Consider the following 25,993-nt stretch of genomic DNA (forward strand, 5'->3'; position numbering starts at 1 on the left):
TTAGATCGGATTTCTTCACTAGCGTCGATATGGAAGGAACCAAATTTTGTGGTTGGTAGGAAGAATGCAACATTTATTCGTTAGGAACAATCAGATTTGATTTGTTTTAGGGATGTTATTCAGTGGGGGCGAGTTATGGACTTTGAAGCTTTGCGCTCCATGTATGCTCTTCCTAAGGGAGATTTTTTTCTCCTATTTGCAAATCCAGCATTATTTGTGCACATTGGGTTGGCATCGAGAGGATCCCCATAAACTGGAAAGTTTTAAGAATTTATGGGTCCTTTTACAGAGGTTGCCTAGGCCAGTCTCGGTGATATACAGGGTGGGATCCCAAGCCATTTAATTTTCAGGGGGCCTGGGAGACAGATTTGAATTGTAAGTTTTCTGTCAGGGAGTGGGAAACCATATGCAGAGAAGTACAGAAGGCCTCAGTGTGTGTGTTAGTGCAGGAAAATGCATACAAGGTCCTTACTCGATGGTATTATACGCCTGAAAGAATGAAGCGTATGTATCCTAATGAGTCCGATATTAGTTGGAGGTGAAAGTACCAGAGGGGTACATTTCTACATATTTGGTGGACTTGTGCTTTGATAGATGCTTTTTGGTTGGGAGTAATGAAAGCGCTTTCAGTTATGTTGGGGACTTCCTTAGTATATGGTCCCCCAGTTTGTTTATTGGGTTTGCATAATGAGAGGGCTTCCTCGGGAGAGAGCAAAATGTTGCGCTGGGGCCTAGTGGTGGCTGGAACAAAGTAGAACCCCTGGACCTGGGGGTTTGGAAGCGTAAGCTGGGGCAGCTGGTTCATATGGAATGCCTTACAGCATATCGCAGGGACAGGTTTTTACTACACAAATGAGAGTGGGATAGATTTCAATACTGTTTAGCTCATATTTGAAATGGGGGGGGGGGGGGGATGAGAGCTGGTGGGATAAGGATTTGTTGGGGTTGGGTAGGGGAGGTTATAAGAAAGGAAGGGGGCATATTGGGGAGATTGTCCTGAAGAACTCATGGGGCAATCTCATTGTGTTCAGGGTCATGGAGTGAATGGGGGGGGGGGGGGGAGCAAAAGTTAACTGGTTCAATATGGTTGTGTATTAATGGGAATTTTGGTATTCTTAATGCTGAGGCATATGGGAAGGATTTATTTGTGTTGTGATTTCATAATTTAATTTGCTTATGCTATTGTTGCGGTGGAATTATGCATGATGGATGATTAAAATACAATAAAATATTTAAAGATTAAAAAAAACCCCAAAAACCAAACTTGGTCAGAAGTGAGATGTTCTAATGTACAGCTCATTTGGTTTTGGCTGGGGAAGAGACTGCAATTAACTAGTTGTCCAGATAAGGAAACACCTGAAGTCTACACTAGAGACTATGCGAAGGGTCTTGCTGCTGTTGTGGACAAAATAAAACTGGCTAATGGCTGTGGTGCCAATGGATAAATTATGGCGGGAATACCCGCGTATGGGCAGAAAATTCTTCAAGAGATTTCTGGGCTTGGGACTACCGGGTCAGCTGCGACGCAAGGGCATCATCCATTTGTGTGGCTGGACAGATCACTGTCCATGGAGAACACCTGCTATAGGTAAGTAACTGCTTTTTCTATATCGACTTGTATATCTAGCAGAAATTTGCTTTTCATAATGCGTAATCAGATCTCTTTTTCCTTGGGTTTTACGTAGAATACATCATGTTCCCAATGTTTATTAAAAATTCTTATATCACTTTACCAACCTAGAAGGCATCCAAAGTGGTTTAAAATCAGTCTAAAAATACATAAAATTACATTTAAAAAAATGTACAGACCAAACCCATCAGCTACTCTAAACTTCCCACCAATTACCATATCATCTTCTTCAACTATTACTATCCAATTCCCAAGCTTCCTCTCCCCGATTGCTTCCTGAAAGAAAGGAACATGTTCTTGTATTGACAACTTAAACCTTCTCATTTTGCTGTCCATTAGCTTTTCAAACAAGGTAAAGGTAAGTTACTTACAGATGTTCACATGACAGAACTTTAACTTTACCTTGGGATTGATTTCCATTGTAAGAAATAGTCTGAAGCAGGCATGAGGTTGTAAAGAGTGCAGTTTTTTCTCCAACTGCATTAACCAGCCTGGTGCTAAATGGACATTCTTCAGCATAACCCACCTAGAAGAAAGCAAAAGTGGCCAACGTTGTATTATGTTCAAGGCTACCTCATATGAATCACTATCACTTTGCACAAAAACCTCAAGAGGGGTGCACAGAACCAGAAATGAGTAGAAGTATATAGGGTATAGGGAATTAGGGCTTGCAATTCATTGACTCTTCTGCTAGAAGAACAATTAAAAACAGCATTTTCCAAGAAATTTGAGATGTTTGGCTCATTGGTTCAAAGGAGCAAGCATGAATTGAGCAAGGCCAGCAGTCAGATCCCATATTTACTCATTGGGGAATTCTGTGCTACTGCGCATCGTAGAATTCTGCACACAGACTAGGAGTTTTCTGGGCTTGGGACTACCGGGTCAGCCGCGACACAAGGGCATCATCCATTTGTGTGGCTGGACAGATCACTGTCCATGAAGAACACCTGCTATAGGTAAGTAACTGCTTTATCTATATCGACTTGTATATCTAGCAGAAATCTGCTTTTCATAATGTATAATCTAGAATTCACTGCCAGAGAATGTAGTAAAAGCAGCTAACTTAACCGGGTTTAAAAAAGGTTTGGATGGCTTCCTAAATGAAAGGTCCATAGACCATTATTAAAATGGACTTGGGGAAAATTCACTGCTTATTTCTAAGATAAGCAGCATAAAATGTACTGTACTTTATAAAAAAAACAAAGAATGCCTACTGATTTTTCTCCTTTGGTCTCTGTTGCTGTGGCAAATGTTGCATTTGTGGTAATTTGTGGTAGCCCTGTTAGTATTGTTGCTTGAAGAAAATGGGTTGGTTTATTTGAGAATTAGAAGAAAGATCTGTGTTTTGATCAGATAAGACTACATTTATCAATCTGAGCCACATGTCTAATGTAATTGCCAAATATAGAATCTCCATGACATGATGCATTGGCAAGATACTCTTGCACATCTTTAAGGAGGCCAGAGGCTCTGAGACACAGATTTCTGTATGGTGACTGCAATGATTCTGAAATATGATCTTAAGCAACATAGGTAGACTGTATTAGGTAAATGCTACACTCCTCAATATAATACTACTGAGGAACTGTGAGAGATGCATGTGAACTGATAGAACTGACTTCAGGTAAAGGAGAAATTAGATCTTACCTGCTAATTTGCTTTCCTTTAGTCCCTCCGGACCGGACCAGGATTGGACTGTTGGGTTGGGTTGTGCCCGCCTACCAGCAGGTGGAGACTGAGAAAAAACTTTGACTCTAGAGAGCCAATAGGAGCCCTGGCCATGTGACCTTAGCCTCAGTATTTGAATAACAAAGCAGGAAAGAAAGAAAGAACTTATGTGCCGTATGGAATCCTAGCAGCCACAAATTCCTCGGCAAAACCGAGTACTAGAGCTCACCAGTAACTCTCACCAGAGAAGTGGTATGGCCCATTTGTATTAGAGCTCACCAGCAACTCTCACCAGAGAAGTGGCATGGCCCATTCATATTAGAGCTCACCAGCAACTCTCACCAGAGAAGTAGTATGACTCAAGGCTTTATATATATTCCAGCAACTGAACTCACCAGCAACTCTCACCAGAGAAGTGGTATGACATATTTAAGGCTTTATATATATTCCAGCAACTGAACTCACCAGCAACTCTCACCAGAGAAGTGGTATGACATATTTAAGGCTTTATATATATTCCAGCAACTGAACTCACCAGCAACTCTCACCAGAGAAGTGGTAAGACATATTTAAGGCTTTATATATATTCCAGCAACTGAACTCACCAGCAACTCTCACCAGAGAAGTGGTATGACCCATTAAGGTTTTATATATATTCCAGCAACCGAGCTCACCAGCAACCACCAGAGAAGTGGTATGGACCAAGCAAAGTCTTTTTTTTTTTTTAAACATTCCAAGTGTGGTAAAGGAACGAATACACTTCCAAACTTAATAAAAGAATCTAAAGAGTTGATAGAACATGGGAGGGGCCTGGTCCGGTCCGGAGGGACTAAAGGAAAGCAAATTAGCAGGTAAGATCTAATTTCTCCTTCCTTAGCATCCCTCCGGACCGGACCAGGATTGGACTGTTGGGAAGTACCAAAGCAGTAATCTTACGGGAGGGACAGACATTGAGAATGTGGTAGAGTCCCTGAAGACACCCAAACTAGGATGAATACGAAGCCAAAGCTTGACGATCCAAGAACCGCCAATAAACTAAATAGAATGACTACAAAGCAAAAAAGCTGAGGCTGAAAAGTCCAAGCGACGCTGAACATTGTCCCCTACCAAGTGACCGCTATATATTGTCCCCTACCGCATCAGTGCAGCGGAAAGGACAGAGAGACTCGAGAAAAAACGACTGAAAGAAGGATGACAAAGGTAGAAGCAGAGCCGCCTGGAAACAAAAAACTGCAATGAATCTACCTCAGCTGAGAAAGTGGAAACCGAAATCCTGAAGTACAATACTCCAGATATTGTAGACTATTGCTGACCTAGCAACAGATTGGAAGTATGTAAAGCCTGTCAGTGAGAAAGTACCTGATCACTAGAAGCTAAATAGGTAAAAACAAGAATGCAGTTAAATACTATGCAGAAGAAGGTACCTAAATCCTTGCTGCAAACTAGACTGAAGGTCCAAATAAACTGACAGCCGCTGCAGTTACCCAACATGAAAAAAAAAAAAACATATCTCAGAGCGCAATTCAACTGAGAGAGAAAGAATCATCTGTAGCTGTTGCCTCTGCAAGCCAATCACCTGAGACTCTTGTCGTAGACCCCAATTAGTGAAAACGGGAATAAATCAATAGTAGACACTTGTTAGTACCTTTCATCTGTTAGAAACATATAGAAGTCCATAAAACACTACACAGTTCCAGGAACAACATGTATAGAATGTTTGTACGTTTAGGAATCTAGCCAGGTGCTCATGGTCTGGATTGGCCGTGGACAGAAAGGTGGGCTCAATAGGACCTTTGAGCTTTTCCCAGTGTGGAATTACATATGTACTTATGTAGTAGAACTATAAATATACATATATTTTCACAGATGCAGCCATCAAAAAACTGGTCACTGTGTATATGCTCCCGGCATACCTGCAGGAAGAATGCTCAATCTCAACCACCAGACCACTAGTGAGAATACAGAGGCCAACTGAGCGGAGGGATTCCATCAGAGATAAATATCTGGATAGGAGAGGGCATCTATCTCTGCCGCTGACAAGTCTTTTTAGCAAGAGAGTAAGCGAGGCACATGGAAGGTCAGAGCAAAAAGAAATAGTTGTAGAACTGGGACCTCCCCTTAAGGTACTATCCACTGAGAACTCTTTTTTTTTTTTTTTCCTTCAATGGTCACGAAATTGACAGAGTGAAAAGCTGCCCAAAAAAGACTACCGAGACTCCAAAGCGAATGAAGAAAAAATTCCTTCTTGGGAGCTAGAAAGTAAAATTTTACTCTGCAAAATAGAGCAAGGTAATGGCCGAAGGCCCAAGAACATCCAGAGAAAACAGAAAGTGGGACGCTTGCAGAGAAGACAAAAACAGTCTGCACCAACTTGACTAAACAAAGAGAGAAAAAATAGAAACATGCTATGAAATCTAATGAGATCACACGAGAGCTCAAATGAGAGACCTGGCTACATGCACCCCATAACCTAGGGTGTGCCCGAAATGCACCACCTGTTGCTTGACCTGACAACTCTGCCAATGAGACTGTCTGTAATGAACCAGACATCTATGGAAAGGATGAAACGACGAGACGTAGTTTCATGAGCGCCGCTGCTACTATGACCATAACTTAAGAAAAAAGTGCGCGGAGCCGACGCGAGACCAAAGAGCAGGGCAAGAAAACTGGTAATGAGGACCTTATTATCCTCGTATCACGGACATTACTCCTCCTATACTGAGATGTACTAAGATGTACCGACCCACATCCATAAGAAATGAATGTGGTACTTGCAACCTGGATTGACCACAACTGAGAACAGGATGCTGGGGTTAATGGACTCTTAGACTTTCCCCGTATGACCATACTCATATACTAATAGCAAAAATGCACAGGAAGTGAAAGAATTCCCTTCCAATTGAAAGGAAGGTCTGGAATGAGGACATATAGAATGAAAATGAAAGGATCACCATATGTTGAGCGTGGACTGAGACACACTGGCCTTTAATTTTACCGGATCTCCCCAAACCTCGTATCATGTCATGCCTCCTTCCTCACTGAGATGTACAGAGATGAACAGATGCACACTCAAGATATGAATGTGGTATTTGCAATCTGGATTGACCCCATCTGAAAACAGGATGGGGACTCTTGGCCTTTCCCATTATGGCAACACTTATGCCCTTATGGCAAAAAATGCACAGAAAATGAGTGAATCTCCTTCCAAGAGAAAAAAACTCTGGAGAAGAATAAAATGAAAATGAAAAGGAATAGACCTGGAAAATACCTATTACGGAAAAGGTGGTGAATTTGTGCCACAGAAGACAAGACTGTACCTGACGTCAAGAAAGCTTGAAACAAGACCCTAAAATCTGTAAGGAAGAGAAAGGGATAGCAGATGTTATGGATGGTCATAATGGACAAAACCAGAATGTTTACCATGTGCCCAGGCTGAATAGATAGAGGAAACAAAAATACAAGTAGATGGCATGAGGACCTCCCACTATCCTTAAGTGGGAGAAAATGCAAATTGACCTGATAACTTTACTCCCTAAGTGGACATATATCTTGTAAGTCCTAGAAGAAAACTAAGATAACACATGAGAAACTCCAAGACAGTTGGAAAGTAGAGAAGATGTGAATAAAACATGCCTTCTAAAGCATCTGAGAAAACTGGGTGCTCGGTAGACAGGACTGAGTCTCCTAGAATATGAGAACCATCTGAACCATGTAGCCTATGCAACTGTCATCTGCTATGCCAAAGAGAACGCATAGCCATGAAAGAAAATTGCTGAAAGGAAGTAAGACCTTATGTCCAGAATTGCAAAGTACGCAACAATTGAGTATCAGACAATGTATTTCATTGCACATGGCATCTGAACCATATAGCCTACGCTCTAGAGAACGTTTGTTAAGATTTTAAAACACTGTATAAGAACATAGCCACGGAGGAAAATTTCCTGAAAGGAATTAAGATCTTATGTCCAGCATTGTAAAGTACCAAACAATGGCACCTGAACCAGATAGCCTATGCCATAGAAAATGTTTGTTAAGTTCTTAAAACACTGTATAACATCATAGCCATGAAGGGAAATGCTTGAAAGGAACTAAGATATTATGGCCAGATTTGTAAAGTACTAATCAATTGACTATTAGACAATGTAGTCCTATTCACCAGGAAATGAGAAAGACACAGAGTGACACACACTGGACCTCCATAAAAATTGCGCTAGACAATAGCAAAGACCTTTCCTCCAAACATCACACACAAGGGAAAGGAATAGGAAATTGGTTATTTTGGAGCTGAGATATAATTTAATTCGCCCCATTGTCTAAAACAGAGAATTCCCGACTGAGCTGCACTTTGAATCGGAGTCTTGCCAAGAACAAAGAAATCGCCAACTGAGCTGCACTTTAATTCACAACATTGCTAGCAACCAAAAAGTCCCCGACGGAGAAAAAACAGAGGGAAAAACAAAATGAGCGCCATTCGCATCGTAACATTTCGTTTTTTTTGTTTTTGTTTTGTTTTTCAATAGCTTGAAAAATACATGTAAAAATTAATTGCGGGGAAAATATACTACCAATTGCCCCAACTACCGTAGAAACAATATCTCCTTTCCATTGCACAAACAGCCAAACACAGTAAAAGCAGAAAAACGCTGCCGCATCAAGGGAAATTGCAGCTGCAGGCAAAACAATGGCGGCCAAGCGCGCCAAAATGAGAAGAATAAAGTTCGGGGGAGAAAACCATTGACCAGACCGACGAAGAAGCAGGAAATCCGTGCCGCTGAAAAACAGATAACCTCCGATGCCGCACAAAACATGGTTTAGCCTCTGGCCCGACAGGAACCGTCAATACAGCTCCCAAGCTATACAGACCTGTCCAAGAGCGAGCACGCACTTAACAGTTCGCGCCTCTTTTTGTTTTTTTTTTACAACTACCGCCGCTAACAACACCGGATAGCAGAGGAAAAATAATGAAGATAACAAAAAACCACCGATTAAAGTCACAGACGCTGACTTTTCACTTTTTTTTTTTTTTTTTTTTTAAATAGCTCCGCCAGAAAAGAAAATAAAGACTCTTCAAACAGAATAAGACAGAAGAGCTACCTGCTCGTTATAAGACTGGGGAAAGCAAAAACTACTTCCTTTAAATTCCTTTCATTTGAATTAAATTTTTTTTTTTTTTAATTTTCTTTTACTTGATTTAATTCTTTAAAAACAGCTGCCTATTAAAAGTGGCTGCCTCTCCCAAAGACGGTACACCTTTCCAGAGAAAGGGACGGCCCTTCCCTGCTAAGCCAGGGAGATGGGGAGGAAGGGGGGTGGACTCGAGACACCCGAGTTTAACACCCCAGAGGCTGTCAAAGAAAGAAAAGAAACCCTGTCAAGCCTCTAATTACGATTCCAGGCACAGAAGAAGTATTATAAATATATCTGTAATATCTTATAGAGAAAAAGAGAGAGAGAGACTAATGGGCTCACTTCCTACCTGCTGAGAGACTGAGAAAATACTGAGGCTAAGGTCACATGGCCAGGGCTCCTATTGGCTCTCTAGAGTCAAAGTTTTTTCTCAGTCTCCACCTGCTGGTAGGCGGGCACAACCCAACCCAACAGTCCAATCCTGGTCCGGTCCGGAGGGATGCTAAGGAAATAGCCTCTGTTCAGTTACAGAGGGTAACAGTGGTGCATGTGTAGCTGGTGAGCAGTGATCCTGGAGTTTAACATGGATCTCTGAACTGGAAGTATTAATGTTGGTTGCAGAAGCAGCATATGCAATGGATTATAAAAAGATCTTATGCCACAGCAAAAGGTGAGGGAGAACATTTTGCAGTCAAACTTGAATGCTATGAGCCAGTCTTCACTGGCTTACTCCTCCACCTGGCTCCAATTACATTTTGCATATTTTAAACAGAAGGATCTGATGAAAAGGGGAAAGAGTGACCTACCTGCCTGATTTTACTGCTGTGTTTATTGCCTTATCTGCCTGATTGAAACCTTCAGCAGAACCTGAAAGTAAAAGAACACAACTTAATACAAATAGAGAGCATATCACAAGTAATCATCAATTCTCAAAAGAAAATAATTTATGTCTATTAAAAAAAGTCTTTAGATGTCAAATATAATCATTAGTTTATCTTTACTTACCAATGGCAATAGATGTAATCTGTGTATTCTGTTCAGCTGCAAGATCTTCAACACGCCCACTAGCATCATATCCAGGTACTGAACACATGAGTACTGGAGTACTAGGCTTTACCTTTAGATGAAAATGCAAACAGAATGAATACTAAATACTCTTAAGTGAAATAAAAATAGAAGCAAAGCCAATGAGGGTCACATTCCTTCACAATGGCTCAAAACTAACAAATATAAAATTAGAAAATGCCAGAGAATGTGGAAATCCATAAGTCCAAGTGATGTGGTAGCTGTGTTATTCCACTTTCAAAGGTAATAAATGGTCTAGTGGTTTGAGCACCGGTCTTGCAATTCAGAAGTGGCCAGTTCAAATCCCGCTGCTGCTCCGTGTTATCTTGGCCAAGTCACTTAACCCTCCATTGCCTCAGGTACAAACTTAGATTGTGAGCCCTCCTGGGACAGATAAATATCCAGTGTACCTCTAACTCACCTTGAGCTACTACTGAAAAAGGTGTGAGCAAAATCTTAATTAATAAATAATAAAATAAATAGAAAATAAGATGATACCTTTTTTTATTGGACTAATACATTTTTGATTAGCTTTCAAAGGTAACCCTTCTTCAGATCAGATTTCTGATCTGGTTACCTTCAAAAGCTAATCAAAAATATGTATTTGTTAGTCCAATAAAAAAAGGTATCATCTTATCTTCTTTTCTATGTTTTGTTTTAAAATCCATAAGTCTAGCCCATCAAAATATAAAAGTCTATGCATTTCTCCTCAAACCATCAACAGATGGTCACAGAGACAAGGTTTCAAAAGTGTACACATTAGAACAAATACAACGTGTACTTATTCAATTCTCAACATACTCAAGTCACGTTTTCCTCTGTTTTGTGTGTATATATAGATCTGAAAAAATGATTTATGTATGTACTTTTTCTCCAATGTAGGCATGTTCTTGGTCATCTCACAATGTGGTTAGAAGTCTGCATGTTACTTTTATCATTGGAGGGTGGCTAATTTGAGACAATTTATATTGGTAAAGGGCTTTTTACCCAAAACACCTTGAATATTGCCTTCATGACTAATTTTCTGATATACTGTTCACAAGCAAGTTAAAAATAAAAGTTGTACACTTACTAGCAGGACCGGTCTTAGGCAGAGGCGGCAGAGGCGACCGAGGCGGCCGCATAGGGCCCCGCACCTAAGGGGGCCACGCGCGGTACGCCTCGACTCTGCCTCTCCGACCACACTCGCCTGCCCTCCACCCATGTCCCGCAAAGCGAGTCTCCTCATTCCCCTGCTGCTCCCCCTCCCTCCAGGCACTTTATCCCCCCCTCCCGTCTGAGCCCCCCCCCTCCCCAACCCACCAAACGACCCTCTTCTGCCATCCGACCCGCTGGCACCTCACCTGACCCAGCATTTAAAAAAAACCTCCAAGTGGCGGTGCCTCGCGTCTGAGAGAAGAAAACTCGCTTCGTCGTTGGCCGGCCTTCCCTCATGTCCCGCCCTTGCGGAAGTTACATCAGAGGGCGGGACATGAGGGAAGGCCGGCCAACGATGAAGCGAGTTTTCTTCTCTCAGACGCGAGGCACCGCCGCTTGGAGGTTTTTTAAAAATGCTGGGTCAGGTGAGGTGCCGGCGGGTCGGGTGGCAGAAAAGGGTCGTTTGGTGGGTCGGGGGGGGGGGGGGGGGGGGGCTCAGATGGGAGGGGGGATCAGGTGGCTGGAGGGAGGGGGAGCAGCAGGGGAATGAGGAAACTCGCGTCGCGGGACATGGGTGGAGGGCAGGGGGGACGGGGGGGGGGGTTACTGGACATAGGTGGATGGCAGTTGGCAGGGGAGAGCAGGGGGGACAGGAGGGTCGCTGGACATGGGGTGGATGGAGGGGAGGGGGGTTTCTGGACATAGGTGGAGGGCAGGGAGGACATGAGGGTCGCTGGACATGGGTGGATGGCAGGGGAGGGGGTTTCTGGACATAGGTGGATGGCAGGGGCGGGCAGGGAGGACAGGAGGGTCGCTGGACATGGGTGGATGGCAGGGGAGGGGGTTTCTGGACATAGGTGGATGGCAGGGGAGGGCTACGGTAGGGTGGGGCTAGGATGGGGCCCCACCAAATTGGTCTGCATAGGGCCCCGCACTTGCTAAGACCGGCCCTGCTTACTAGGATTTGCTAGGACTGTCCATTTAATTTTCCATAAAGCATATCCAATCAGTTATTCTAATCTTTTCTTACAGTACACTGAAAATATGGATATTACTAATACATTCATAAAATTTAGACTTGAGTAATTTGCTACTTTATGCAGTATCAACACCCTGCAATTCAAAATGAACAGAAGCCACTGCAGCCTCCAAATATCTATAAATGCCCATATTTACAACATCTCCAACTCACCTCATTTTCTACAATGGTCGACAAATCCAATGGTTGATCTATGACAGACATGAAAGTTTCGCCAAGAATTGTTGACACAAATATGTGAGCCATGGCTAGTAAACGATCTGGGCGGAAAGTCTGGATCACCAGCAAGCGATGAATAGCCTGTCCAATGGGTGCTGAGAACAAACAAACAAACAAAAAAGATTTCAACAAGACTGTGTGTAACCTAGATCTGCCTACTGACATTTCAAGCTCCATCAGAGAAGGGAAAAGGTCTGAGGTGTGTTGGTTCAGATGCATTCTGCTGCTGGAAAGGGATAAGTGGTGCCCTACTTCACTTACTTGAAGGCTTCTCTTCCACCCAAAGATATGGCACAGTCTGCTCTGGTGAATTACTGTCCAACCAAATACAGAATTGCTGCAATAAAAAGATGAAACAACCATAATACATGGCAGATGACAGGTGCATTCTTTTGAATATTTTAGACAGCAGGTCATGTCTACAGCAGGAACACTGAGAAACAGATACTGCTGAATATTTTGATACTGGGACATCAAGAATTGCTAACATTATTCTGGTATGCTTACTAAAAATTAAGCATAAGAAAATTCATACAGAAAGAAGAGGGGACTGAGCATACCATACCACTTAAATAGCATGATGCACTAAATGAAAACCTTCCTTTCAAGTCTGGGAGTATATGCATTCAATTTCTGAACTTACTTTATCAGCCTGGACCTTTGAAAGCAAGTCCCTAAATGCAGGAAGGCTGCTTAATCTCATAACTGCTTCTACTTGCTCTTCACTGAGACCACTGATTTTGGGAACAGAGGCAGCACTGAGCACAATTTCCTTTCCTCTTAAGAAATGTTGGAATTCTGCATCATAAGTAGGCTCCCTAGAAAACAGGGAAATAAAGGACACTGGTCTAATGCTTATATAAGACAAAATGTCATTAAACAGAACTCCCTCTCCCTAAATATATAATATTTCAGAATTATCTATATGGTCTGTACAAAGCAGAAAACCACTGGAACCAAAAACAATGCATGAAAACAGGATAGTGCCTGCGTGCTATGAGCTATGATGAGTGTGTTTAGATTTAGCAGTAAAACGATTTGATTCTTGGAAAAACACAAAAACAACACAAACCTTCATGCGTTTCGAAAAGAAAATATTTACCCAATAGTGCCTTTAAGTTTGATTCTTGCCAATAGCATTGAAAAGGTTATGTGATCTTGATGCAGCATACCACGAGCCACTCTATTGAATGCTACCTGTTGGCAAACAGATTATGGCATGGTTATAATATAGACCAACAATAAATTAGAGTCAAATTCAAGTTGGCTTTGATATACCCCTCTAAACAAAGTCTAGGTGGTTTATAACATAATCAAAATAATATATGTTCCATAAATCCTCTCTCTTCCTCCCTCCCCCAAGGAGAAATCAGTAGCACAGAATAAAAATCAGGCCTTCTATTACCAAATCAAAGGAAAGCTGCTAGCCAATCCAATTCCTCCATCTATTGAAACATTTTTGGGTCAATGGCATGACAGCACTGTAGTATGACAATCAAATTCTTTGGGGGGCTTGGCAGTTTCCTCCTTCTCTTTCCAATTCATGCATGTTGTGATTTAATGCTATATGTCTTCATTTACAACTACATGGGGCTTTTTCCTCTAAATAACAGAGCTACCCTTCCATTGTTTAATATGGTCACTGAAGCAACGATCCTGAAGCTGGGTTCCAGGCACCAGGGCAACTTCTGGAACCCAGTGTTATGACCTCTAAATCCAGCCACAGCTGCTTCCTCCCAAAATGACTATAGTTTCTCTTCCTCAGGACTGTAAATAGAGCCTTCACAGTATCCTGGGTGTGAAGCATGCCAACCTAGGTCACATTAACAGAGGTCCAAATGCTAAATATGGGCTTCCAAGAAAAGAATTGTGGAGCTGTCAAACCAGCACCAAGTTTCACAGTACTTACTGCTGAATAAATAGGCCATCGTTCTGAACAGTTTAAGAACCTGAGACAACACTATGGTGTTCATGACCTTGATTGAATATAGTTAACTATAAGAGGTCTAAATTCAACAAAGCAGCATAAACTTTCCAAAACCATCTTGAAGCAGAAACTTTCAGATGAGAGAGTTTAATTTTCATTTGTAGAACAGCATCTACTGTGTACATACCCAATCATACTAACAACGTTTGGGTAAAATCAAAAAAAGGAAACATTGTAAAACTGAGTCTGGGAGACTAGATGCACTCTGGGCTCTCTTTGGCCTTGCTTCTCGACTTTGTTAATGAGCACCTGGTGTAAATCCTGCCCCAAGTGCTGTTTCTATCAGGAGTGAACACACTGGTGTGTAGCCCTTGGACTATTGTGAGATGCAGCTACCACAAGCTGCCCTGTATCTGAGCTGCTACAGTGGTTTGACAACATTCCTTCTAAAGGACTATGGCCTCGAGGAGGTAGCGAGATGGGCTCACTCCTAATTCAAACAGTAAAGCTGGGCTCATTTAGCGAGATGGGCTCACTCCTAATTCAAACAGTAAAGATGAGTTCATTTAAGTCATTTAGACCAGAAGTTTTATCTGCAAAGTTCAAGTTCCAGTCAAACTAAATTTTATGGTGTTTAAAATTGGCTACAGAAACATGCCTATGAAACAGCCGCCAAACTGAAAACCTTTTCTAACATGATTTGTGCCCATTATTAGTTACTTTCAGCCATAATAAGACTAATTACTAAAACAATTTATATTCAAGAGTGCCTCTGATAGAACCAGAAGAATGTGTAGGTAATTTAGCTTCATGCCTACAGGTTTCAGAAGATCCAATTTGGCAATCAAATTGAGGACTGTAAAATTAGGGCTGCATTTCGATTAAAATTTTGCGTGATTAAAGGTGGGGCATAGCCAGCAGTCCATGGGGGGGGGGGGGGACAGAAATGGGGGTCATACATTTCCTCTCCCTCCCCCCCACCACATTAAGTATCATACCTTTGCTTGTGGGGATGCTGAAAACCCATCAGTAGAAGAAATCCAGTGCCAAAGCTGCCCCCTTCCGCCTCAGGAGTGAGGAAGTCAGCAGGGTGCCTCCAGCTGCTGATGCTGGCACTCCATGAGCAAGCTCAGTTCATGTATGAAATGGGTATGCTTGGGGAGTGCAAACATCAGTGGCTAAAGACATGCCTCTGAGTTCCCTGCTCCTGATGCAGTAAGAGAAGGGGGTGACTCAGGCAGTGGATTTCGTCGGCTAGCAGGGCTTCAGCAACCCCACCAGCCACTGAACAGGTACTGCAGCTTTGAAGGGGGCTTGAGCCAAGGATTCGCCCCCTGCCAAGATGTGCTGCTGATTATAGGTCCAATATCTTTCTTTCTCTTGCCTCCAGGTCCAACTCTCTCTCCCCCCTAGGTCCATCATCTCTCTCTCTTCCCTCCCTCCCAGACCCAACACCTCTTTTCTTCCTTTCCCCCACCCTCTCCAACCCAGGTCCACTATCATCCTCCCCCCTCCCTCCCTCTGAGCCAAACGTATCTCCCTCTTCTCCCTCCACTTACATCCCTCCCTCAATTTGGCATCTCTCTGTATTTCTCCACCTCCCCCCATGCCCAGTCCACCATATCCCCCTTCCTTTTTGGCCCTGCCTGCAGTTCTCTCTCAATTCCCTCCTGTCCCCTACCCTGCACGGGGCCCACAGTTCTTTCATTCCCCCCCTCCAAGTCCAGCATATCTCCCTTCCTGTACCCCCCCCCCCCACCCGTGTACCTTTTTAAACAGAAGTCAGCTGTACTCGGCCTTTCTCTCTGACCTGACCCAGTCTGCCCTGCCCGTTCTGACGCAACTTCCTGTTTTCATAAGGGGCAGGCCAGGTCAGAGGGAAAGGCCCGTGCAGGCCTGGCATCCTTTTGAGTATGGATGCCAGTGGCCTGCAGGAGGAGGAAGGAGAAGAGCAGGGAGCAACGCCGGACCATATGGCACGGGAGGGAGGCAATTATTAATCATGATTCAAATTCTTAATTGAAATTAATTAATGCGTTAATGCCGATGTTAACCACGATTAATGAGCAGCCCTATGTTGAATTGTATGGTACTGCAAACAGTCCAGCACATCTTAAGATTCTAATTGAAGCAGCAACACATTTTCTTAATTTTGGTTTAATCTCAGCAAGTCAAGATTTTCTATCTATACAATACCATCAAATGTTTTCACAAATGTATTCCTCAGAATCAATGTAAAAACAAAATCCAACCAGTATACTTATAATTATACCCAGGTAAATTCAACACACAGTAAAAACACCCAAGTCATATGCAAAAGCAGCTCAGCTAGCTATTTAAGATACTTAGACTATCAGATAGTAGGGATGGAATCAGATTTTTAAAAAGTTTTAAAATGCACACATTCTAGTGTGATGTAATGTGTCGCCCCTTCCTTCATTCACAGACTCAGACAGGTTGGTGTGGAAGTTTCTGTCTGGCAGCAATCTTATGAAAATGGCCACACAGAACAGGAGCAGCCTATTGGTTAGTGCTCTGGACTGTAAACCAAGGGACACATGTTCAAATTCCACTGTAACTTTGATTTTATAAATGTGATCCTTCCAGAAAGGGTATGATACATACCTGTAGCAGTTGTTCTCCGACGACAGCAGGCTGATTGTTCTCACGACTGGGTGACGTCCGCGGCAGCCCCCACCAACCGGAAAAAAGCTTCGCGGGACGGTCGGCACGCAGGGCACGCCCACCGCGCATGCGCGGCCGTCTTCCCGCCCGTGCGCGACCGCTCCCGCCAGTTGAATGACTAGCAAAAAGATGAAACACACAACTCCAAAGGGGAGGAGGGAGGGTAGGTGAGAACAATCAGCCTGCTGTCCTCGGAGAACAACTGCTACAGGTATGTATCATACCCTTTCTCCGAGGACAAGCAGGCTGCTTGTTCTCACGACTGGGGTATCCCTAGCTCTCAGGCTCACTCAAAACAATAACCCAGGTCAATTGAACCTTGCAACGGCGAGGGTACAACAGAAATTGACCTACGAAGAACAACTAACTGAGAGTGCAGCCTGACCAGAATAAATTCGGGTCCTGGAGGGTGGAGTTGGATTTACACCCCAAACAGATTCTGCAGCACCGACTGCCCGAACCGACTGTCGCGTCGGGTATCCTGCTGGAGGCAGTAATGAGATGTGAATGTGTGGACAGATGACCACGTCGCAGCCTTGCAGATCTCTTCAATAGTGGCTGACTTCAAGTGGGCCACCGACGCTGCCATGGCTCTGACACTATGAGCCGTGACATGACCCTCAAGAGTCAGCCCAGCCTGGGCGTAAGTGAAGGAAATGCAATCTGCTAGCCAATTGGAGATGGTGCGTTTCCCGACAGCGACCCCTAGCCTGTTAGGGTCGAAGGAAATAAACAACTGGGCGGACTGTCTGTTGGGCTGTGTCCGCTCCAGATAGAAGGCCAATGCTCTCTTGCAGTCCAATGTGTGCAACTGACGTTCAGCAGGGCGGGTATGCGGCCTGGGAAAGAATGTTGGCAAGACAATTGACTGGTTAAGATGGAACTCCGACACCACCTTCGGCAGGAACTTTGGGTGGGTGCGGAGCACTACTCTGTTGTGATGAAATTTGGTATATGGAGCATGAGCTACTAGGGCTTGAAGCTCACTGACCCTACGAGCTGAAGTAACTGCCACCAAGAAAATGACCTTCCAGGTCAAGTACTTCAGATGGCAGGTATTCAGTGGCTCAAAAGGAGGTTTCATCAGCTGGGTGAGGACGACGTTGAGATCCCATGACACAGTAGGAGGCTTGATAGGGGGCTTTGACAAAAGCAAGCCTCTCATGAATCGAACGACTAAAGGCTCTCCAGAGATGGCTTTACCTTCCACACGATAATGGTAAGCACTAATCGCACTAAGGTGATTCCTTACTGAGTTGGTCTTGAGGCCAGACTCTGATAAGTGCAGAAGGTATTCAAGCAGGTTCTGTGCAGGGCAAGAGCGAGGTTCTAGGGCCTTGCTCTCACACCAAACGACAAACCTCCTCCACTTGAAAAAGTAACTCTTTTTAGTGGAATCCTTCCTAGAGGCAAGCAAGACCCGGGAGACACCCTCAGACAGACCCAACGCAGCGAAGTCTACGCCCTCAACATCCAGGCCGTGAGAGCCAGGGATTGAAGGTTGGGGTGCAGCAACGCTCCGTCGTTCTGCGAAATGAGAGTCGGAAAACACTCCAATCTCCACGGTTCTTCTGAGGACAACTCCAGAAGAAGAGGGAACCAGATCTGACGGGGCCAAAAGGGCGCTATCAGAATCATGGTGCCGCGGTCTTGCTTGAGCTTCAGTAAGGTCTTCCCCACCAAAGGTATGGGAGGATAAGCATACATGAGGCCGGTCCCCCAATGAAGGAGAAAGGCATCTGACGCTAGCCTGCCGTGTGTCTGAAGTCTGGAACAGAACAGAGGCAGCTTGTGGTTGGTCTGAGAGGCGAAAAGATCCACCGAGGGGGTGCCCCACTCTCGGAAGATCTTGCGTACCACTCTGGAATGGAGCGACCACTCGTGCGGTTGCATGACTCTGCTCAGTCTGTCGGGCAGACTGTTGTTTACGCCTGCCAGGTATGTGGCTTGGAGGAGCATGCCAAACCAGCACGCCCAACGCCACATCCCGACGGCTTCCTGACACAGGGGGCGAGATCCGGTGCCCCCCTGCTTGTTGACGTAATACATTGCAACCTGATTGTCTGTCCGAATTTGGATAATTTGGTAGGACAGCCGATCTCTGAAAGCCTTCAGTGCGTTCCAGATCGCTCGGAGCTCCAGGAGGTTGATCTGTAGATCCTTTTCCTGGAGGGACCACAGACCCTGGGTGTGAAGCCCATCGACGTGAGCTCCCCACCCCAGGCGAGATGCATCCGTCGTCAGCACTTTCGAAGGCTGCGGAATTTGGAATGGACGTCCCAGGGTCAAATTGGTCCGGATGGTCCACCAGAGCAGTGAAGTGCGGCAACTGGTGGAGAGGCGGATGACATCTTCTAGATTCCCGGTGGCTTGGAACCACTGGGAAGCTAGGGTCCATTGAGCAGATCTCATTTGAAGACGAGCCATGGGAGTCACATGAACTGTGGAGGCCATATGACCCAGAAGTCTCAACATCTGCCGAGCTGTGACCTGCTGAGACGCTCTGGTCTGCGAAGCCAGGGCCAGGAGATTGGTGGCCCGCGCTTCGGGAAGGTAGGCCTGAGCCGTCTGGGTATTCAGCAGCGCTCCTATGAATTCCAGAGACTGGGATGGCTGGAGATGGGACTTTGGGTAATTTATCACAAACCCCAGCAGCTCCAGAAGTTGAATAGTGCACTGCATGGACCGGAGGGCTCCTGCCTCCGAGGTGTTCTTGACCAGCCAATCGTCGAGATATGGGAACACGTGCACTCCCAGCCTGCGTAGGTACGCCGCCACCACCACGAGGCACTTTGTAAACACTCGTGGGGCGGAGGCGAGCCCAAAGGGCAGCACACAATACTGAAAGTGCCGTGCGCCCAGGCGGAATCTGAGATACTGTCTGTGAGCTGGCAGTATCGGGATGTGAGTATATGCATCCTTTAAATCCAGGGAACATAGCCAATCGTTTTTCTGAATCATTGGCAGAAGGGTGCCCAAGGAAAGCATCCTGAACTTTTCTTTGACCAGGAATTTGTTCAGGCCTCTCAGGTCTAGGATGGGACGCATCCCCCCTGTTTTCTTTTCCACAAGGAAGTACCTGGAATAGAATCCCTGCCCTTCCTGCCCGGGTGGTACGGGCTCGACCGCATTGGCGCTGAGAAGGGCGGAGAGTTCCTCTGCAAGTACCTGCTTGTGATGGGAGCTGAAGGATTGAGCTCCCGGAGGACAATTTGGAGGCAGGGAGGCCAAATTCAGGGCGTATCCGCACCGCACTATTTGGAGAACCCACTGGTCGGAGGTTATGAGAGGCCACCTTTGGTGAAAAAATTTTAACCTCCCCCCGACCGGCAGATCGTCCGGTACGGACACTTTGAGGGCGGCTATGTTCCCGTGGATCCAGTCAAAAGCCCGTCCCTGGCTTTTGCTGTGGAGGCGCAGGGGGCTGCTTAGGCGCACGCTGTTGACGGGAACGAGCGCGCTGGGGCTGTCCCTGTGCCTGACGAGGCCTTCGGGCCGGCTGGTTGTACCTACGCTTTGCAAAAGAATAGGGTGCAGCCTGCCGGGCCCGGGAAAAACGTCCACCTGCTGAGGTGGATGCTGAAGGCGTCCGGTGGGAGAGCTTGTCGAGAGCGGTTTCCGGCTGATGCAGTTGGTCCACCATCTGCTCGACCTTCTCACCAAAAATGTTATCCCCCCGGCAAGGGACGTCAGCCAGTCTCTGCTGGGTGCGGTTGTCCAGGTCAGAGGCACGCAGCCATGAGAGCCTGCGCATCACTATACCTTGGGCCGCAGCACGAGATGCCACGTCACAGGTGTCAAAAATACCCCTGGACAGGAACTTTCTGCACGCCTTCAGCTGCCTGACCACCTCCTGATAAGGCCTGGACTGCTCCGGCGGGAGCTTCTCGACCAGGTCCGCCAGTTGCTGCACATAGGTCCGCATGTGAATGCTCATATAGAGCAGGTATGACTGGATGCGGGTCACGAGCATGGAGGATTGGTAGGCCTTCCTTCCAAACGAGTCCAGAGTGCGAGACTCCCGCCCCGGGGGCGCCGAGGCGGTATCCCTCGAACTCCGTGCCCTCTTGAGAGCAGAATCCACGACCGCTGAGTCATGGGGCAATTGGGGCCGCATGAGCTCTGGGTCAGAGTGGATCCTGTACTGGGACTCTGCTTTCTTGGGAATGGTGGGGTTAGTTAATGGTCGCACCCAGTTCCGGAGCAGCGTCTCCTTCAGGACATTGTGCAGCGGCACCGTGGAGGACTCTCTAGGTGGTGATGGATAGTCGAGGACCTCGAGCATCTCGGCCCTCGGCTCTTCCACAGAGACCACGGGGAAGGGAATGCTGATAGACATATCCCGCACAAAGGAGGCAAAGGAGAGACTCTCAGGAGGTGAGAGCTTCCTCTCCGGTGAAGGCGTGGGGTCCGAGGGAAGGCCCGTAGACTCCTCTGAGGAGAAATATCTAGGGTCCTCCTCTTCCCCCCACGAGTCCTCATCCTCGGTATCGGACATTAGCTCATGTAGCTGAGTCCTGTACCGGGCCCGGCTCGACGTCGAGGCACCGAGGTCTCGGTGTCGTCGAGCGGTGGACTCCCGCGCCGGTGGGGACGGAGCTCCCTCCATCGACGTCGACGGGGACTCCACCTGCGTGGCAGTCGAGACCGGCACCGCAAGCGGCGGCGGTGTCGACAGCCCCGGCGCCGGGCTAGAGCTCGCCGGCGCCACAGTCATCGCCGGCACAGCCTGGCGCATCAGCCCTTCCAGGATCCCCGGAAGGATGGCTCTGAGGCACTCGTCCAGGCCCGCTGCCGGGAAAGGCGGTGGGGCCGGTAAGGGTGTCGGTGCCGGAAGCTGCTGGGAGCCAGGAGACGGCACCGAGGTGCCGGAACCCCGACGCGTCGGTACCTCCACAACCGACGGAGACCTCTCCTCTCGACGATGCCGCTTCGGCGTCGACTCCTCTTCGGGATGCACCGAGGGCGTCCGGTGACGACGCTTCTTATCCTTTTTTCGATGCACGTCACCGGCGCCGGAGGGCATGGAGGAGGAGGAGGTCGATCCCCCTCGGTCTCGAGGCACCGGGTCAGACAGGGGTCGGTCCCGTGGCTCACGAGCTGAGGGAGTGACCGGGGCCGACTGCCCACGCGGCCTCTCAACCCCACTCTCACCGGCGGACCGGCGGGCCAACGGGACCTGTTCTCCTGGGGTCGCTGCCATCGGTGCCGATGTCTCGGGCATCGATACCGGTACCGAAGAACCGGCCTTCGATACCGATGCCGTCGAGGTCGACGCCGAGGGGCCGGCGCAAGTTCCAAAAAGACGGTCCCGCAGAACTTGCCTCGCAACCTGAGTCCGTTTCCGGAGACCGAGACACAAAGCACACGACTTGAGATTGTGCTCCGGCCCGAGGCACTGGAGGCACCAAGCGTGGGTGTCGGTCTGCGAGATCGGCCGGCCGCAGCGACCACACTTTTTAAATCCACTCGGGACCTTCGAGGACATCGACGGAAAAATCGCGTCGGCGAAGTCAAAGTCGTCAATGGTGGCTAAAATCACACCACGAAAAGATAAACGACCGAGCGACCACTAGGCCGCAATGTGGCGTCCCCGCTGGAAGCGAGGGAAAAGGGGAGCGCGTGCTCCACACGCGCAGAGATTTTCTTTTTTTTTTTTTTTTTTTTAACAAACAAGAAAAAAAGGAAAACCGAACGGTAATCCGAGCGAAGCGACGATCCGCGTAAACGCGGTCGAAAAATCCGGCGGCTGAAACAGAGAGAGTGGCAGAAGCACAACTCTCTCCAGTCGCGGAAAAAAGGAACTGGCGGGAGCGGTCGCGCACGGGCGGGAAGACGGCCGCGCATGCGCGGTGGGCGTGCCCTGCGTGCCGACCGTCCCGCGAAGCTTCTTTCCGGTTGGTGGGGGCTGCCGCGGACGTCACCCAGTCGTGAGAACAAGCAGCCTGCTTGTCCTCGGAGAACTTTAGGTACAGTATTTTTATGTTCCTGGAGGAAGCCCCAGAAAAAAAAAAACAGATTTAAAGTGGGATTTGAATATCTGTACCTTGGTTTACAGTCCACTGCAATAACCACTAGGCTGTTCCTCTGACCTGTTCGCTGCTTTGTTCAGAATGGACATAATACCTGCAGCTGACAGAGCCTGGTTTTTCTTTCAGGTGAGAGGGAGGAGGACAGCAACTACCAGGGGATTAAGGAGGGGTCATGCCTTAATCCCTCCAGTGGTCAGGCGCTCAGAGCACCTTTTTGTAACTTGGACGCAATGACGTTTCTTCCTGTGAAAATCACAGTTGAATGTCTTACTTTTGGGTCCTCCCTAGTCCCGTCTGTAACATGTACCCTTGCTATCTGGATGAACTGCAAGTGTGAATCATCCAAATTCCGACTTTCCAAAATTGGGATTTGGACATTTAAAACATTTTTTTTTTAAGTATTTTGAGGTGTCTGCTTTGAAAATGAGCACCACAGTATTGGGCGAGTAAGCAGAATGACAATAGCTCATACTGCACCTGAAAGAGGTCTTTTGTAATCCTGGAGAGACGCTGAGTGTGGTCTGTAACGCCCTTCAAGTTGGAGTTCTCATACAGAACTGTATGATAGATATCCAGGAAGAACTGGAGAGAGTACTGGTATAAGAAGTGTATCTAAAAAAAAAAAAAAAAACCAACATAAGTACTATCAGGACACAGCTATACCACTCACATGGTCTTGATTCAAGCGCAGGTAACTGCTCAGCAATCCTTGAAGGTTGAAAGTTTGGAATCTAGAATACAAACTTTGGAGAATGTAGAGGCTGTCTCAATTAAGGACAAAAATTTCCTACATTGACATTTAGAATACCTGGAAAACCAGGTTAGAAGACTTAATTTGAGATTCCTCAACTTCCCCAGATCATCTTTGATCCCCTTGTCTATCCTTTGTCAACTTTGAATGTTCTCTTAAATTGTAAATTTTCCTAATTTTTCTGTAAGCCACATTATGCCTGCATGTGTGGGAAAATGTGGGATACAAATGAACCATAAATAAACAAATAAAAGGCAAATCAGGATAGCTGTCATGCTCACGGTAATGCAATAATCAAAAATAGGCTTAATATAACAACTTACAGCAAGGGTGCACCCCAACTACAATTTGCACTTTGATTGTTCTGCATTGAAAGGATTTTAATTCTTGAAAAAAGATGGTCACAAATTCATTACTTCAGTCCTGGAAAGGTTTCTAATACCCTTTATTTCTACTTACTTGTACCTAGATCATTAGTAACAAGCTAAGGTGCTTTTACTAAGCTGCACTATTAAAACGGGCTTAGTGCGCCCTTATTCAAGCCCTTCCCTGACCTAAGCCCATTTCTAATGCAGATGTAAAACAGGCATTTTTCTAACTGTAGAATTTCTGCACTTGGGTTATTTAGGAGATGGTAAGGGCTCCTGCGTTAGCATACGCTAACTGATTAACATAGACCTAACGTCAGCATACAGCATCCATGTCTAGTCTCTGCACCCTAACATGCCCCTCCAAAATTTTTTTTTTAAATTACCACTGTGCAGTTAGCGTGTACAGATGACAAAACTAAAGTGGAACACTTTAGCGCGTCCTGCATTAGGCAATTTGTGTTGAGTTAGGTGCATGTAAGTGCCTAACACAGCTTAGTAAACAGACTCCTAAGGTAGCTATAGTAAAGAATTTTTTTAATTGAATTTTGAGGTTGGTTAATTTCTGAATAACGCACCAATTGTAATGATGTATTCAATTAATATAATTTACAAGTAGCAGATCTCTTGCTTTTCCTATTCTTGCCTGTTTTAAGGACTCCATTGTGAAGTAAATGCTGCTACAGGCTGTAGAAAGTGGCAAGTATTGCTGTGAGACACTCTCCACCTCCTGCATGACAATATCAGTTTCTTCCACCTTCCTGGTGACTTCAGCTGCCTCTTTTTTCAGATTCTCTAGAGTGGTGATAATGGTGTCATCATCCAAAATACGGCCCTTGACTTCATTAAGAGCTTGAAGCAGAGATTTCTCCAACTGTCGAAGGCGCAGCTGAAATTCACCTAAAGTAAAAGGGAAAATTCCAAATTGCAACATTCACAGAGCATTGCCACTGAACTAATAAAAATGTGCATTCTGCATTTCACATGCACAAGTTTAATCAAATTGTTTCAACAATGAACATACGAAATGAGCATGTTCTGAAAGTAGCCAGTTGCTATCTGATAACAGAATTTAAATATATGTACCCTGGAGCTTCAGGAGGTCTGAACGTTTTTCATCTACATCAGGTCTTTCAGCCTTCAGGACTTCATTCAAACACTGGCTCTGTAAACTGCTGCGTGTCACTGTGAAGTTAACAAATGTGACCCGAGAGCAGAGATCTGGTGGGAACTCAACCTGTCAAACAAATTGCAGGATCAGCTGCTAATTACAGTCATCTCTCAAAAGCATTAACTAGTACCATGGTTTACTCAATCCGCTTTGCAAGTAGTGTGATTTTTCAAATCTCTTAAGACAACTTACTCAAATCTGTAGAATAGTTCACTACTGATTTCCCAGCTCAAGGGGCATGACTATGTGCGTCAAAAACTTTATGACTATTATTGCTGCTGCCTCCCCATCCCCGCTAACAATAAAAATTTGTTTACCGTCGGATCTCTGGTGGAAAGGAAGATGACGAATGATGGAGACAAGTCTATATCCTGATCACCAAGGGTAATAAGTACTCTGCCTCCAGTTCTGCGAACTTCACGATTTAGTACAGGATTCAAAATGGGATCATAACTCTCCACATCCTAGAAAGAAGATTTATTATTTATATATATGCACAACATATATATAAGCTAAAGATTCCAAGGGTGGTGTGGGACCTAGCTGGTGCAGCTCTGATTCAAGAGGACATTGCAAGACCTCACACACAGGACCCTTGGTTGAACACACTATGCAGACAGGTCACTCATTTGAAGACTATAGGTTGTGTTCTGGTTAAACCACGACCCTCTTGGAAGGGCGGTGATGTGGATTTACTTTTACTGCGTACTGAGCAGAGACTTATTTTTAGGTTTAATTCCATGACTCCTCATGGACTGAATCTTGAGAATGATTACTCTGTTTTCCTTTAATTTAATTTATTGCATTTCTATGATTGTTAGACTTGCTTTCTGTTAATGTATAAGTTTCTATTTATATGTACTAGTTTAGTTTTTTTAATTTTATGTATGTATGGTTTTAAGATTATTATTCATTATATATGATCTTATGCTACTTTATCTTATGTTTTGAGTATGAATTTTATTATTTTCCTTTGTATTTTACAAAATGGTGACTTAATTTATAAGACTTTAGTCCTTATGGGAAATGCCTTTACTTCTATGTTGTATTTATCCTTACGGTGTTCTGTTTTTCAATGATTTATATTTTATTGCATTTTTTATATGGTTCGTTTGCTTTCCCTATGGCTTTTATGAGGTTTCTGCTTGTTCTCCTTTCAGTCCCTATATTGATA

At 45.5% G+C, this 25,993-nt stretch overlaps 1 protein-coding gene across 2 annotated transcripts in view; it reads right to left on the reverse strand.

Moving 5' to 3' along the window:
• The window catches only part of DYNC1H1 (dynein cytoplasmic 1 heavy chain 1), a 415,182-nt gene that overhangs the window by 91,379 nt on the left and 297,810 nt on the right, over positions 1-25,993 (reverse strand). For both annotated transcript variants that reach the window (XM_030213839.1, XM_030213838.1), the window contains exons 58-68: positions 25,137-25,283; positions 24,735-24,885; positions 24,295-24,548; positions 23,007-23,141; positions 12,988-13,082; positions 12,529-12,703; positions 12,147-12,222; positions 11,820-11,980; positions 9,431-9,542; positions 9,232-9,292; positions 2,033-2,156 (exon numbers count right to left, since the gene is read on the reverse strand). In XM_030213839.1, coding sequence (XP_030069699.1) covers positions 2,033-2,156; positions 9,232-9,292; positions 9,431-9,542; positions 11,820-11,980; positions 12,147-12,222; positions 12,529-12,703; positions 12,988-13,082; positions 23,007-23,141; positions 24,295-24,548; positions 24,735-24,885; positions 25,137-25,283 — 1,491 coding nt within the window. The remainder of the gene's footprint in view (positions 1-2,032; positions 2,157-9,231; positions 9,293-9,430; positions 9,543-11,819; positions 11,981-12,146; positions 12,223-12,528; positions 12,704-12,987; positions 13,083-23,006; positions 23,142-24,294; positions 24,549-24,734; positions 24,886-25,136; positions 25,284-25,993) is intronic.

The sequence above is a fragment of the Microcaecilia unicolor genome, chromosome 9 (genome assembly GCF_901765095.1).
Source record: "Microcaecilia unicolor chromosome 9, aMicUni1.1, whole genome shotgun sequence".
Lineage (NCBI taxonomy): Eukaryota > Metazoa > Chordata > Amphibia > Gymnophiona > Siphonopidae > Microcaecilia > Microcaecilia unicolor.